The sequence below is a fragment of the Phyllobates terribilis genome, unplaced genomic scaffold (assembly GCF_046119375.1).
Source record: "Phyllobates terribilis strain yellow unplaced genomic scaffold, ASM4611937v1 Scaffold_11__3_contigs__length_659146591, whole genome shotgun sequence".
Lineage (NCBI taxonomy): Eukaryota > Metazoa > Chordata > Amphibia > Anura > Dendrobatidae > Phyllobates > Phyllobates terribilis.
The window spans coordinates 294,536,729-294,550,857 of NW_027362771.1; the positions used below are offsets into that span (position 1 = coordinate 294,536,729).

At 39.7% G+C, this 14,129-nt stretch overlaps 1 protein-coding gene across 5 annotated transcripts in view; it reads left to right on the forward strand.

Moving 5' to 3' along the window:
• Positions 1 to 14,129, forward strand: part of SFMBT2 (Scm like with four mbt domains 2) — a 281,711-nt gene that overhangs the window by 180,181 nt on the left and 87,401 nt on the right. For all 5 annotated transcript variants that reach the window (XM_073652450.1, XM_073652449.1, XM_073652448.1 and 2 more), the window contains 5 exons: positions 4,121 to 4,367; positions 7,435 to 7,532; positions 8,236 to 8,337; positions 10,442 to 10,589; positions 12,626 to 12,708. In XM_073652450.1, the coding sequence (XP_073508551.1) occupies positions 4,121 to 4,367; positions 7,435 to 7,532; positions 8,236 to 8,337; positions 10,442 to 10,589; positions 12,626 to 12,708 (678 nt within the window). The remainder of the gene's footprint in view (positions 1 to 4,120; positions 4,368 to 7,434; positions 7,533 to 8,235; positions 8,338 to 10,441; positions 10,590 to 12,625; positions 12,709 to 14,129) is intronic.

The following is a 14,129-nucleotide window of genomic DNA, read 5'->3' on the forward strand; positions in this document are numbered from 1 at the left end:
TGCCAGTACTTTGTTTGCTAATATCTCTGCAATGAAGTGGTGAAGTAAAAAAAACAAAACTGTTTTATTTCGCTCTGCAGCCACTATTACATTGCATTTCCAGATCAACATGAACTCTATTGGAGGCAGCGATCCTAAAAGTCAATATCGACTCATTAATGAGTCTTGCAATATGACTTAGGATAAAAGCCAAACCAGAATTTGGCTTTTATCCTAAGTCATGTGACAAGGCTCGTTAGAGTCGATATTGACTCTTATGATTGCTGCTTCCTATAGGTGGCGCTAGAGTTCTAGTCCTCTTCCTCTCTGAAGAGACAATTTGCATATTTAATTTCCCAGAGCAGCATTGCATGGCCTATAGGCCTCTTTACACTGACATGCCAGGCCTGGCTTGTCACTCTCCACAATGAGAAACTTTACCCCTTAGAACCCAGCTCAACATGAAAAATTTGGTGAAAGGTGCTATTTCAGTCTATTTTTTCACTCTAAAGTAAACCTCACCCTAGGTGCGTAATACCACTACTACTATGGTGGTACACCCTTGGTTTTAATGAGAACCACAAGGCTGACTCACTAATTATACATTGCCCTTATAATTTGGGAGGGAAGTGATGAGATATCTTTTTGCTTATGAAGACATTTCTGAAACTCTAATTTTTCCCCGTTAGTGTAATCAGAGCTTCTCCATAGCCGTCCATGTATGAATCCAGCCAGCAGTCGATTGGTTGAGTGCTGCTTGTGTCAAGGGCAGCAGACCTGCTCAAACAGAGATGGAATATAAAAGATATATATAGAGAGAGTTAAAGGTTTAGTAATGCATTGGGTGGAGATAAACTTTAAGTTAAAAAAACAAACAAAAAAAACACCAAAAAACCCGAGCCTGGGAAATTCACCCAAGTTATTTATACAATGCAGAAATTCCCGACTTTAACGTAATTTCTAATCATACGACTTCTATGACTCCATAAATTGTGTTTACTCTTGAAATAGATCTTGTGTAATAAGATAATATAGTGCTTCATTAAAAGAGAATAAGGAAAACAGAGTTAGTTAAGAGCCGGTGTAACGAGCCGCAGGACGGGCGGTTGTCACGGAAACCAATTGCAGGATCTGTGAACTCTTCTAGAATTGGTTTTCAGGGTATGCTTGTAAAGTGTGTTAAAAGGGGTCATCAGAGCTCAATGAATGACTGTTATTAAAACTCTCGCCATACATTGCTGAATAGGTTTTAGTCTATTTCCACTGCATTATCCCCTTAACAAAGAGCTTTACATGCAGTTATTGTCAAAATGAATATCCACAGTCGTTAAAGGATATTTTTACTACACAAAGTGAAAACAATTCCACTCCATTGTATCAATATATATTGCTGATAAATGTCACACTAGAAGTAAGCAGGATCTCTAATCTAGCAACACATTACTTTATAGTTTATGATTCCTGTAGCTTTACTATTTCTACTTCATGCTCTTCACAATCTGGGAAACCAGCAAAAATATGTTTATGCGATGACACAAAGATGTCCAAACACATAAGATTGCTGTAGACTAGGGATGCCAAACTCAAACACACAGAGGGCCAAAATGAAAAACCTGGACAAAGTCGCGGGCCAACCAGTATACAGTATAATGGGCACCACACAGTCCTCCATACACAATAATAGGCCCTTCATAGTCATCCATACAGAATAATAGGACCCACATAGTCCTCCATACAGAATAATAGGCCCCACATAGTCCTCCATACTGTATAATGGTCCCACATAGCTTTCTATACAGAATAATGGCCCTACATAGTCCTCCAAACAGTATAATGGCTCCACATAGTCCTCCATACAGAATAATGGACCCCACATAGTCCTCCATACAGAATAATAGGCCTCCCATAGTCCTCCAAACGGTATAATGGCCCCACATAGCTTTCTATACAGAATAATGGCCCCACATAGTCTTCCAAACAGTATAATGGCCCCACATAGTCCTCCATACAGAATAATGGGCCCAACATAGCCCTCCATACAGAATAATAGGCCCCACATAGTCCTCCATATAGAATAATGGGCCCACATAGTCCTCCAAATAGTATAATGGCTCCACATAGTCCTCCATACAGAATAATGGCCCCACATAGTCTTCCAAACAGTATAATGGCCCCACATAGTCCTCCATACAGAATAATGGGCCCCACATAGCCCTCCATACAGAATAATAGACCCCACATGGTCCGCCATACAGAATAATGGGCCCCACATAGTCCTTCAAACAGTATAATGGCCCCATATAGCTTTCTATACAGAATAATGGGCCCCACATAGTCCTCCATACAGTATAATGGGCCCTTCATAGTCCTCCATACAGAATAATAGGACCCACATAGTCCTCCATACAGTATAATGGCCCCACATAGTCCTCCATACAGAATAATAGGCCCCACATAGTCCTCCATATAGAATAATGGGCCGCACATAGTCCTCCATACTGTATAATGGCCCCACATAGCTTTCTATACAGAATAATGGCCCCACATAGTCCTCCAAACAGTATAATGACTCCACATAGTCCTCCATACAGAATAATGGGCCCCACATAGTCCTCCATACAGAATAATAGGCCTCCTATAGTCCTCCAAACGGTATAATGGCCACACATAGCTTTCGATACAGAATAATGGCCCCACACAGTCTTCCAAACAGTATAATGGCCCCACATAGTCCTCGATACAGAATAATGGGCCCCACATAGTCCTCCATACTGTATAATGGCCCCACATAGCTTTCTATACAGAATAATGGCCCCACATAGTCCTCCAAATAGTATAATGGCTCCACATAGTCCTCCATACAGAATAATGGCCCCACATAGTCTTCCAAACAGTATAATGGCCCCACATAGTCCTCCATACAGAATAATGGGCCTTACGTAGCCCTCCATACAGAATAATAGGCCCTACATGGTCCGCCATACAGAATAATGGGCCCCACATAGTCCTTCAAACAGTATAATGGCCCCACATAGCTTTCTATACAGAATAATGGGCCCCACATAGTCCTCCATACAGTATAATGGGCCCCACATAGTCCTCCATAGAGAATAATGGCCCAACTTAGGAGTGGTCGTTCTGGTGTCACAGGCCAAATATAATCACCCCGTGGGCCAGAGATTGACCCATGTGCTGTAGACCTATAATGCTACCCCAATTCCCACAATAACCCACCAAAGATGCATATTATTTCAGTAGGTAAAATGATATAACCAGATACCTCTGCTTTTGCCTGCACAGAGACAGACCTTTCCAACCCTTGTTTCTCCTAAAATGGGACATTGGGGAATAGATGGGCTGTTCAGGTAAACAATAGATGTCAGCAGACACCTTAGATAAGTCTTGGCCAAACACTCATTCGGCTGACAGCTATCTATTTCAATTCCTCCATACACATGAACAATCAGCTTGGCCGAGCATTCAGTTAATCTGTGTTGAGAGAGCGCCGTAAGACTCATCCTACTGAACAAAACCACCCAATCCTTATCCAGTCCTCTTACTCTTCCCTGACAGATGAAGTAAAGGAGGTTCTGGAGGCCTTTATACACATTAGATGGTTGGCCGATTCCACCGGAATTAATGGGTTATCAAATGTGCTTTAGGGCCTTAGTGCTGACCAAAAATTACCTACCTTATGCAAAGTAAATATAACCTTTAGAATTTAAACTCTTAATAGTGGTGTGGGAGAATACAGCAGGTACATTCGTGAACATTATTGATTTTTCCAGTGAATTGGTTACTTTACATGCAAATGAGACAATAAAATGAATGTAGAAGAATGTAGTCCACAGCCTGTCTCTCAATTATACACATATATAATTTATTAATCTGTATATCAGGGGCAAACATACCATTAATACATATGCACGTGACCCCAAGAGGTAATGGGGCCCACGCCCACCTGCAAAGCATCCCATAAGGTGCATTATGATGAGCTTTTAGACTCCAAAGGGGCCACATACTGTTCTTGCACAGGGGCCCTTTCCCGTCTCTGTCCGCCACTGCAATATATTACAGTACTATTTTACCTATTTATTTGGAATTTTTATATTGAAACTGCAATTTCTTTCTCTTTGCAAAGCCTCTTCGTGGAAAAGCTCCTGTAGACCTCATTACAGTTGATTCACTCATAGAGCTACAAGACTCACAGAATCCATTCCAGTACTGGATAGTAAGTGTGTTAGAAAATGTCGGAGGAAGATTACGATTGCGCTACGTTGGCTTGGAAGAATCCGATTCTTGTGATCAGTGGTTGTTTTACTTGGACTGTAGACTTCGACCTGTTGGTTGGTGTCAAGAAAATCAGTGCAGAATGGAACCACCTTTAGGTAAGTCTTATCACATTGCTGTTGTGTTGTCATGGTGTAAAGGAAATGTCCACTGCATTACATGCATGGGTATAAATCTTTTCTGTAGGACCTGCATACACATATACATAAACCACTGCTTTCTGGTCTAGCCAATGACTATGTAGTCTCTAAAGTAAATCTAAAGCTATGAACACGCAAACTAGAGCAGAAAAAAGGTTGTCCAGTATAATAAATAACTGTGAATACCGATAGAATGCTTTATGTGATGTGGCTGTCATCTGTAATACGTGTAATTACATTTAGAGACTTGAATTAAGTAATATAAGATATTTACAGAAAATATTGGCCAAGTGGTTGTCTGGCCTTCGGGCTCAAGCATGCAGTCACTCTATGCTGCTATAGACTTGTGAATCCTCACAGTAATGCCATTCCAGTCGTGTGACCGCAAGTATGTGATTTGCATTCATGCGGTCACAGGCAAGTTCATTGACCGAGGTCAAACGTGTCTACTTAGAATATGGCCGGAAGCATGCAAATAGCATACATGTGATCACTTGACCGCCTGCTCATAGCGCTGGCATTGGAGAATCCTCATGGTGCACAATGCATAGACTGACGGCAGATTTGTACCCTAAGGCGGGACAACCCCTTTAAGTTGACCCTGTTTAAATGCATTAGGTATTATATGTGAATTTACATATTTAAAAGTTTGTATTCAAGTAGTATTGTTGTCCTAAATTATATGATTTTTCTTAAATAAATTCTCCATACCCAATAGTTTCCTACCATTGACCCAAAAAGAAAACACGTAAATTAGCTGATCTACTTTTTATGGTGTTAAGTTTGTTCCTATGTTTTGTCGGAAACCAGTGGTCTGCTACTAGTGGTTTAGGCCAGGAAACAGGTCATCTTTGTATATACTCATTCTGTTATACAGTGTATGGCTGAACATTTAGGCTCTAACTTGTTAGTAGGTTATCTAAGCAGTGGTCAAAGTTTGTAGATTTGCAACCAGTTGATTTCCTAGTAGTTCCTCTAAAATAGTCACGTGAAGTTGCTTTAACCATAATCTAGGGAAAAATGCTGGGCTGAATTTATCAATTGTAATGTTTGGGCCGATATTGAAATACCAAATATTCTTTACTTGTGGGAAATTGCAACATAAATTTAATCCTGGTGATATTATGTTGCATTTTACATAGATATTCGCTGTGATCAGACTCATCGCAGATTGGAAGACATCAGTAAAAATCTTTAAATATCTCACATTTGTTTTAAAGGGTTATATGTTGAGTTAAAATGAAACTCTAAAGTTTTTCTATATTTTCCTTAGCACTATAAAGGGAACCTGTCAGGGGATTCATGTTGCCTGAACCACAAGCAGTATTATTCAGTCACTTGCTTTGTTATTGCAGCCATGAATGTTTTATTCTGAAATGCTGCGGCGTCTCTGTGAAAACATACTTTGAAAAACTGGCCAGGGACTATGTGTCTTAGATGACTAGACCAAGGCAGGTCCCCGACAGCTTCTCTCCACCCAGTTTCCATTGGCTGACAGGTACCTTCCTATTTGTGTTGACTAGCCTTGGTCAACTGAGAAAGATAATCCCCAGTTGCCTTTTCAAGGTGTGTTGTCTCTTAAAAGCCACAACGTTTCGGAATAAAACAAACACGGCTGCAAAAACGTAGTCAATTTCTGAAACATGCTGCCTTTGGTTTGGGCAGCATGAATCTCATGACTAGTACCAGAATCTCATGACTATTACCTTTTAAAGACGCTGTTTTATCATGACATTATAGAAAGGGGTCCCCTGATTTTAGGACCCCTCTATTGACCAGAGAGGAGAGCTGCAAAAAGATTTAGAAATGTATGACTGGCTGCAGCTAATCGTCGGTGTTTCTAACTCTAGACCAGCAGCAGTCATCTAAATTGGGCAGTGACTGTAGACAAAATTAGAGGAACAAGAGTGCTCCCATGGGTAGTATTGCTGATGTATACTAACATAGCAGGATTGATATGTGTGCTATGTGCTCACTTTGTTAACATTGATCATAGCATTAACGAGACTGCTGCCATCTCCTTGTTGGATCATCAGAGGAATCATTCGTGCGTATGGAAACCAGGAAAAAAATGGAGTGTTTTTCAGTGTGGTCTCATGTAAAACATACGTCTATACTCTCATGAAGATCCTAGAACATGATCGAAAATGTGTTTGTTCATATAAACCCGAAAGGGGTTTTACCGTGGACAAAAGTTGATTTTATTCAATAGATCTTGAAATAATAATAAGTTCCACAATTGAATGTGTTTAAATAAAATGTTCCTGTGCTGAGATAATCTTATAAATGTGCCCCTGCTGTGTACTGTGTAATGGCTGTGTCTGACCGTACAGGGACATAGTCTGATCATACCACATCTCCTGGGTGAGGGGTAAAGTGAGAAAAAATATACAGACTTTACAGCAGGGGATCACAGCTGATTCTTTCTTTGAAGTAAAATATTGTTTAAAAACAGTCAGGGAAATGTTTTACCTCACAAAAAGAATCAGCAGCGCTCCCCTGCTGTAGTGTCTGTATACTCTTTTGCTTCCTCCCCTGCCCAGGAGCTGTGGCATGTCCAGACCATGTTCCTGCACGGTCAGACACATCCATTACACAGTACACAGCAGGGGCACATTTATAAGATTATCTCAGCACATGAACATTTTATTTAAACCATCCAATTGTGCAAGCTATTATTATTCCAAGATCTATTGATTAAAATCAACTTTTGTTTGTGAGAAAACCCCTTTAATAACAACACAATTGATTTTATCTTGGATGTTAATCTGACCAATAAAGCAGTGCGTTTTATCTGTTGAACAGAGGAAGACTTAATTTTACATGAGGCAGTGCTGACAATTTGTTTCACTGGTATCCATCTAAGTGGGCAGTCATTGTGAAACAACCCTTTCTGAAATAGTACATAGAAATGTGAATAAAGTAGCTAAAAACATATATGATCAAGTATGATCAATGTTAAACTAGCTCAGCACTCATTATCTTCAGTGTATTGCATGAGATTTATGTATTTGTAATCCTCTAGATCTTTGTCCGCTCAAGAGTATGTCTGAATGGAAAAGTGCTCTTGAAAAGTCTCTGGTAGATGCTGCAAGAAGTCCTCTCCCACTCGAAGTGTTCAAGGTAAGATATAGCTTGGGTTACCAGACTGCAATATGATTTTTTTGAAACATATATTGAAATGTTACACAAATATTTCCAATCTTTAGCTATTCTATTTAATGGGTTGAGGACATAAAGAAAGTTGCATTTTACTGTAATAAATGCACAACATAAAATGCTTCACTTCTCTTGGGCTCTTACTACAGTCTCACATACCCTGAACTCATAGAATTTGATATTGATATACGGGGCTAAATTTATTTTGCAGTGAATATAAATTCACATTAAAACACCATCAAAATACATTCAATGTAAATACTTTTATGCCTAAAAAAAAGACAAAAGTATTCTTGGAGTGATATCTTTATTGACTAACCTGAATTTTTTTCTGGTTAGTCAATAAAAGTTTCACTCCTAGAATGCTTTTGTCTTTTTGGGCATAAAAGTATTTACCTTGTTTTTTTGGCAAATATGGCACCACAATATATTTTTTAATTGTACGTCATCAAAATACATTTTTGTCTCTAATCTTAGCTGTTTCAAGGGGTTATCCATTACTGGAAAACCCCTTAACTACTAAAGGGCCCCACATAAAATTAAAAGACACATACTCACCTCCCAGACTTGTTACATTTTTGCAACGTCGGCATTGTGTTTCCTGGATGTCTTGCTGAAAGGCTGCAGTTGATACTATATACTAATAAGATGTTTTTCCTTTATGAAGGATCATGCTGACCTAAGGCCCCATTCATTCACTGCTGCGATGAAGGTGGAGGCCGTAGACCCAACTGAGCCTTCTCATATTCGTCCTGCAACCATCTCTAAGGTGAGTAACACTCCTGGTCAATAATGACTAAAGTAACTATAAGGAATCTGTATGATCTAAATCCAGCCTTGTTACTATAGAATGAACATAAGGACGTCTCAATATATACAAACAGTCTGAAATGTATAATGTAAATGTCATTTATTCATATACACTTCTGATGTTCCTGGAGGAAGCTGCTGCTAGCACTGCATTCACCATTTAAAGGGTTTATCCAAGACTATTTTTTAGTACTACCTAACTGCCTGTTGTGCCCAGTGATGATCTCTGCTAGCATAGAGTGCTCACAGACTGCTCCTGCCAGCAATTCAGCGGCTTCCCCTGATGTCACTTTGATAGCGCAGCAGCTTCTTTTCCGCTCTGCTCTGTTGATGGAGTGTGACTGCCGCCATCATGCTGATTGACAGCCGTCTTCCCATTGCCTAACAATCATGCTCCATCAACAGAGCAGGGCAAAAAAGAAGTTGCTGCTCTGTTGACGTTGAACAGCTGAATCGCTGGCAGGAGCGGTCAATTACCGCTCTATGTTGGCGCTAGGTAGAACAGGCGGGTAGTTAGAAACTACCTGCCTGCTGTTTTTAAGCCCATACTAAAAAAAAGCACTGAATAAACCCTATAAACATCACCCCCTAGTAGAATATATTAGCACTAGTGATGAGCAAGCATGCTCGTTTAACCCTTTAGCCGAGCATGCTCAGGTGCTTTCCGAGTATCTTCGGTGTGCTCGTATATTATGTTTGAATCAGTGCGTCTGCATGATTTATGACTGTTAGACAGCTTTAACACATGCAGGGATTGCCTGTTTGTTAGGGAATCCTCACATGTGTTAAAGCTGTCTAACAGCCATAAATCATGCAGACGCAGGAACTGGAACCTAATATACGAGCACGCCGAAGATACTCGGAGAGCACCTGAGCGTGCTTGGCTAAAGGGTTAAACGAGCACACTCGCTCATCACTAATTAGCACATATTGTCTTCATGAGTTGAAGAAATCACAATCTTTATTAAGAGAAAGCACTGGAATTATTTTTAAGTCTTTAGTATTGGAGGACTGGAATTAATAGTCTTTAATTAATGGAGAAGCTATTTGTTTACTGGGTTTTTACAACTCTGGATAATATGCACTGATATTACATTTTGCATTTTAAATCAGTGTAGACATTTATATGGTGCTCTATGCTGTGCTGCTACATGGTGATATTCTTATGTAGAAGAAATTCTTGTTATCCTATGGAGCATGGCACACATTTTGTAACTCATACAGAATCCTACAAAAGAAATCTGTATTAAATCTGCATGTGAGGTACACAGAGATCTTATGGCTGCTTACAACTGGGTGTTTTTATGGAGCCATATTAAAGGGGTATTCCCATCTCCAAGATCCTATCCTAATATCTAGTAGGTGTAATAATAATAATATTAGCAAATACCTCCAATTAGAAATGTAGTATAGTATTTCTGATTCGCTATCTCTCTTTCCTCATGTGCAGGCATCGCAGGACCTTAGGTATCTATGGTTACGACCACTAGCAGCTAGCTAACTAACTGTCACTTTATCAGTGGTCATAACCATGGATACCTAAGGTCCTGTATTGCCTGCACATGAGGAAAGAGACATAACAAATCAAAAATACTACATTTCTAATTGGAGGTATTTGCTAATATTATTATTATTACGCCTACTACATATTGGGATAGGATCTTGGAGATCGGAATACCCCTTTAAGGCTATATCCATGTGGCCTATTGTAAATGTAGTCCAGAAATAATTTTCTTCAATCCACCATTGTGCAATAATAGTATAAATATCAATAAAAAACAGCATCTTCTCAATCTTACAGCAGACAGTCTTGCCTACTTGTTAATTCATATTTTCTTTGTATGCTCATTAGATGTACAGTATATTCATCTTTTTATAGCTTTATTCCAATCACACAGACTACCCACTACTCAATTCATCTCTACTATTTTTATAGATCTTTTTCCCAACTATATAATTTGTTGAGATCTGTAAAAATGCTGGTCAACAATGATAAAGCAGGTAACACAACTGTCCACGTGAGCCTCATCTATTAATACAATCCATCTGGCTGTATATTGCAGGTTTTTAACAACGTATACTTCCTAGTAACTATTGATGATTTGAGACCTGAAACAAGAAATATGTCGATGCTTTGTCATGCTGATTCCCTGGGTCTCCTACCGATACAATGGTGTCTTATAAATGGGGTTAATCTCACACCTCCAAAAGGTCTGTAAAACAGTTATAAATGTCATACAAGCACTTAAAGGAAGTAGTCCACTTAATTGTATAGTGTCCCCTTCGATTTAAACCTTTTAAATAAGTATTTTTGTAAATACCTTATGTTGCGTATTTGCCTGTGAGCGGCGCTATCACTGCTTGATCAATCCCGATTATGTGACCCCCGGCTGCAGCCGTCACTGACATCCGCTGATGTCACCATCAATTTCCGGTCTCCCTTGCATCACGAAGGCATGACCCAGGTGCAGGCACCCCCCCTGTTTGACTGGACTGTGGGTGGGGTGAAATACCGCCCACGGCCCAGTCAATCAGGGGGAGTGCGTGCGACTGGGTCACGCCTCAGTGATGAAAGGGAGTCCGGAAGTTGACGTGACATCAGCGGCGACTGCAGCCGGAGGTCACATGATCGGGACTGAGCGAGCAGCGATAGCGCCGCTCACAGGCATATACGGCAACATAAGGTATTTACAAAAATACTTATTTAAAAGGTTTAAATCGATGGGCGCATTATACATTGTAGTGGACCACCTCTTTCAGGTTGAATTCCACAATGAGTAGTTGGTGTATTTTTGATGCTGAGTTTTTTCATTGCACAAAAAAGCTGCGTCTTAGGGTATGTGCACACTGTCAGGAATGGTAGCGCTTTGAATGCAGCATACTTGATGCTGCGTTCAAAGCGCTGCATGCAGGTGAATCCACATGTATTCATTGAACACATGTGGCTTCACCGCTTCCTATACATTACACTTGTAGAATTTCTCTTGCGGAGACCACCGTCTCCGCAAGAGAAATTGACATGATGTGGTCTGTGAAGACGCGTTACTTATCCATGTCCGCGGATGATCCACAGGAGAATGGGAACGCATAGTGGGCATGGGATTTCTACAAATCCATCCACTATGCTGTAACATCTGGACGCTGCGGATTGCATGCAGCGCAAGTGTGCTGCGTCCAATCCGCAGCGTTTACTGATCGTTTACACATACCCTTACAGTTCCAACTAAGTGGATGGGATTTATAGAAATCTCTTGCCCTTTGTTCTTTTTTATGCTGCATAAATTGACCATTTTTGAAATCGGCAGTACATATTGGATTTTCCACATAGAATTGAATGAGAAGTAAAAAAATGCATATGCACAGCGGAAATGCACTAAAAACGCATCTAATAAACACATGACAGTATCAATAACATTTTATCAAAGCTAAGAAATAGGAAGGTTCCAAAACAAAGCAGTTTTATTTAAAACATAACGCATCTAAAAGAGACAGAAAACAACAGAAAAAAAACACAATAAAAGCACACTAAAATAAAAAGCACAATGAAAAAATGCAAGTAACCTAAATTTAGCTAATTGGTGCAAAAATACTGCAAAAAAAATTGCAACATAAAAAGTCACTAATTACTGATCGTGGGAACGTAGCCTAAAGGAGTGGAAATCATTTATAAAAAAAATTAATTTACCCAAGTAGTAAATTGATTGTAAATTTATAATAAATACAAAATATAACGTAAAACTTTTGCAAGGTACAATCTAATAATGTGACGATCAGCATATGAAACTGGGAGATTTGATTATTATTGTGTTAAATGAATTTAACAGTGGTCTGGGCCATAATGTCACTCGTTACTTGTATGAGACTGCTGTTTACATGGGCAATCAATCCAAGAAATGGATGTTAGGAAAGATTTCTCCCCTTTATGTGAATACATTTGCATTCTTCTATCAGGAACTTTGCTTTGCCTTTCCCAGCATTGATATTGTAGGAAAACAATAGGTTGAATTCAATAGATTTATTTGCGTTTTCTATTTGTTTGCCATTATTGATTTTAATGATGTTTCCACTAGTTTTCATCCCGGTCATCAATTGTACAGAGAATTAACAGGAAAAACATTGTATTAATTATTAAATATGAATATTTGTAAACGCTCCAATGTGACATTCATTTCATAGCCTTCTGTCAAGGACGAATGCACCTGACCTGTATTATGTTGTAAGCATTTCCTCATATTTTGTGAAATCAGGTTATCCGGAGCAGGACTTTGACTGGGCGGATTACCAGAAGCAGTGTGGAGCGGAGGCAGCACCTCATACATGCTTCAGAAATGTAAGATGCCAACGTTCCTATTATTAATGATGTTTAATGTACTAACGTTACAAAGAGGGAAGCTTGTAAAAACAGACGTGGTTGGTTCAGGACATTAACTTTATGAGCACTGCTGGTTATAATCAATATGGCACTGATGACAATTTATGGTTCTGTTCTGAATTCCTCCTTTGAGTGGCATTGATGATCAAAGTCCTAATCGACATAACTCCTGCTAAGGCCAGTTTCACAAATCCATGAAATTCTGACCATTCTCGCAGTTAGTTTAGATAGGCAGACCCGGCAGTCGGACTAGGTCTCTCGAGCTAAGCTAACTGCAAGAACGGTCCGAGTTTCATGGATTTGTGAAACTGGCCTAAAACTACATTTTCTTGTTATTTATTTATAGTGCTTTACAGAACGAGATTCCTTTTTTCCTAAAAACAATACGACACTTGTCCATGGTCTGGTATTGAAACTCTTGGCTCCATTGAAACAAATGTATCTGAGCTAGGATACAGCACACAGCCTTCAGATAGGTGTGGTGTTGTTTTTGGAAAAAATAGCTGTGTTTTTCTAATCCTGTACAGTCCCTATAAATAAAAATAATTGAATTATTAATTATTTGATATTATGGATCCTTGTTTTCCAGAGGGTCAACTGCATTTTATAACAGCAACAATATAGCCTGTGTACATGACCTGTGGCACAAGCACAACATAGACGTTCTTATTTAGTAGCCTTAAAGGAAGATCTTCATTGTATGTAGATTTTCAAGCTGTTACATTGGAACTGTGACTAATGCTACTACCGTAGCAGGTCTTACCTGGTTTTTACCCTCTGTTGCTCACTCAAATCCTACACCGCAATCCACTAACCCATGAAAATCCTTCCATACAGTTTGTATGTCACGGGATGTCAGGGTTGACAGAGAGTCATATGGTGTCCGGCTGTAGAAGGTCGCTGCGTTTGGCCTTACAAACATCTCCCTGATCCTTTTATGATTCCTCTCTTTAGGACCCAGTGATGATACTCATGTTGCTTGGGGATTATACCTTTCCCTTTAGGACCCTGAGGTATCCTCACCTTTCTGCTGTTAATCAGCACTTCCTTGCTGTGTCCTTAAATACACTCAGATTGCTCAGAGAGTTGCTGGTGATAGTGTGTTATACCTATTCAGGCTTGGGATTCTAGTAATTGGCTAGAATTTCCTTGAAGTTCCTTCGTGGATTGTTGCCATGCTTTCTCTGGTGTCATCTTGGAGCTAAGTGTATTCCCCTGTTTGTTTCCCCTGTGTGTACTTTAGTTGGCAGTAGGACTGACTCAGTGCTCACCCCTCCCGCTCCTTACCTAGGGACTAGCCTTAGGGTCAGCTAGGGCCAGGTTTCCTGCTTGGCGATAGGTGCAGAACCAATTTAGGGTCTATAGGGGAGTCAGGGTTT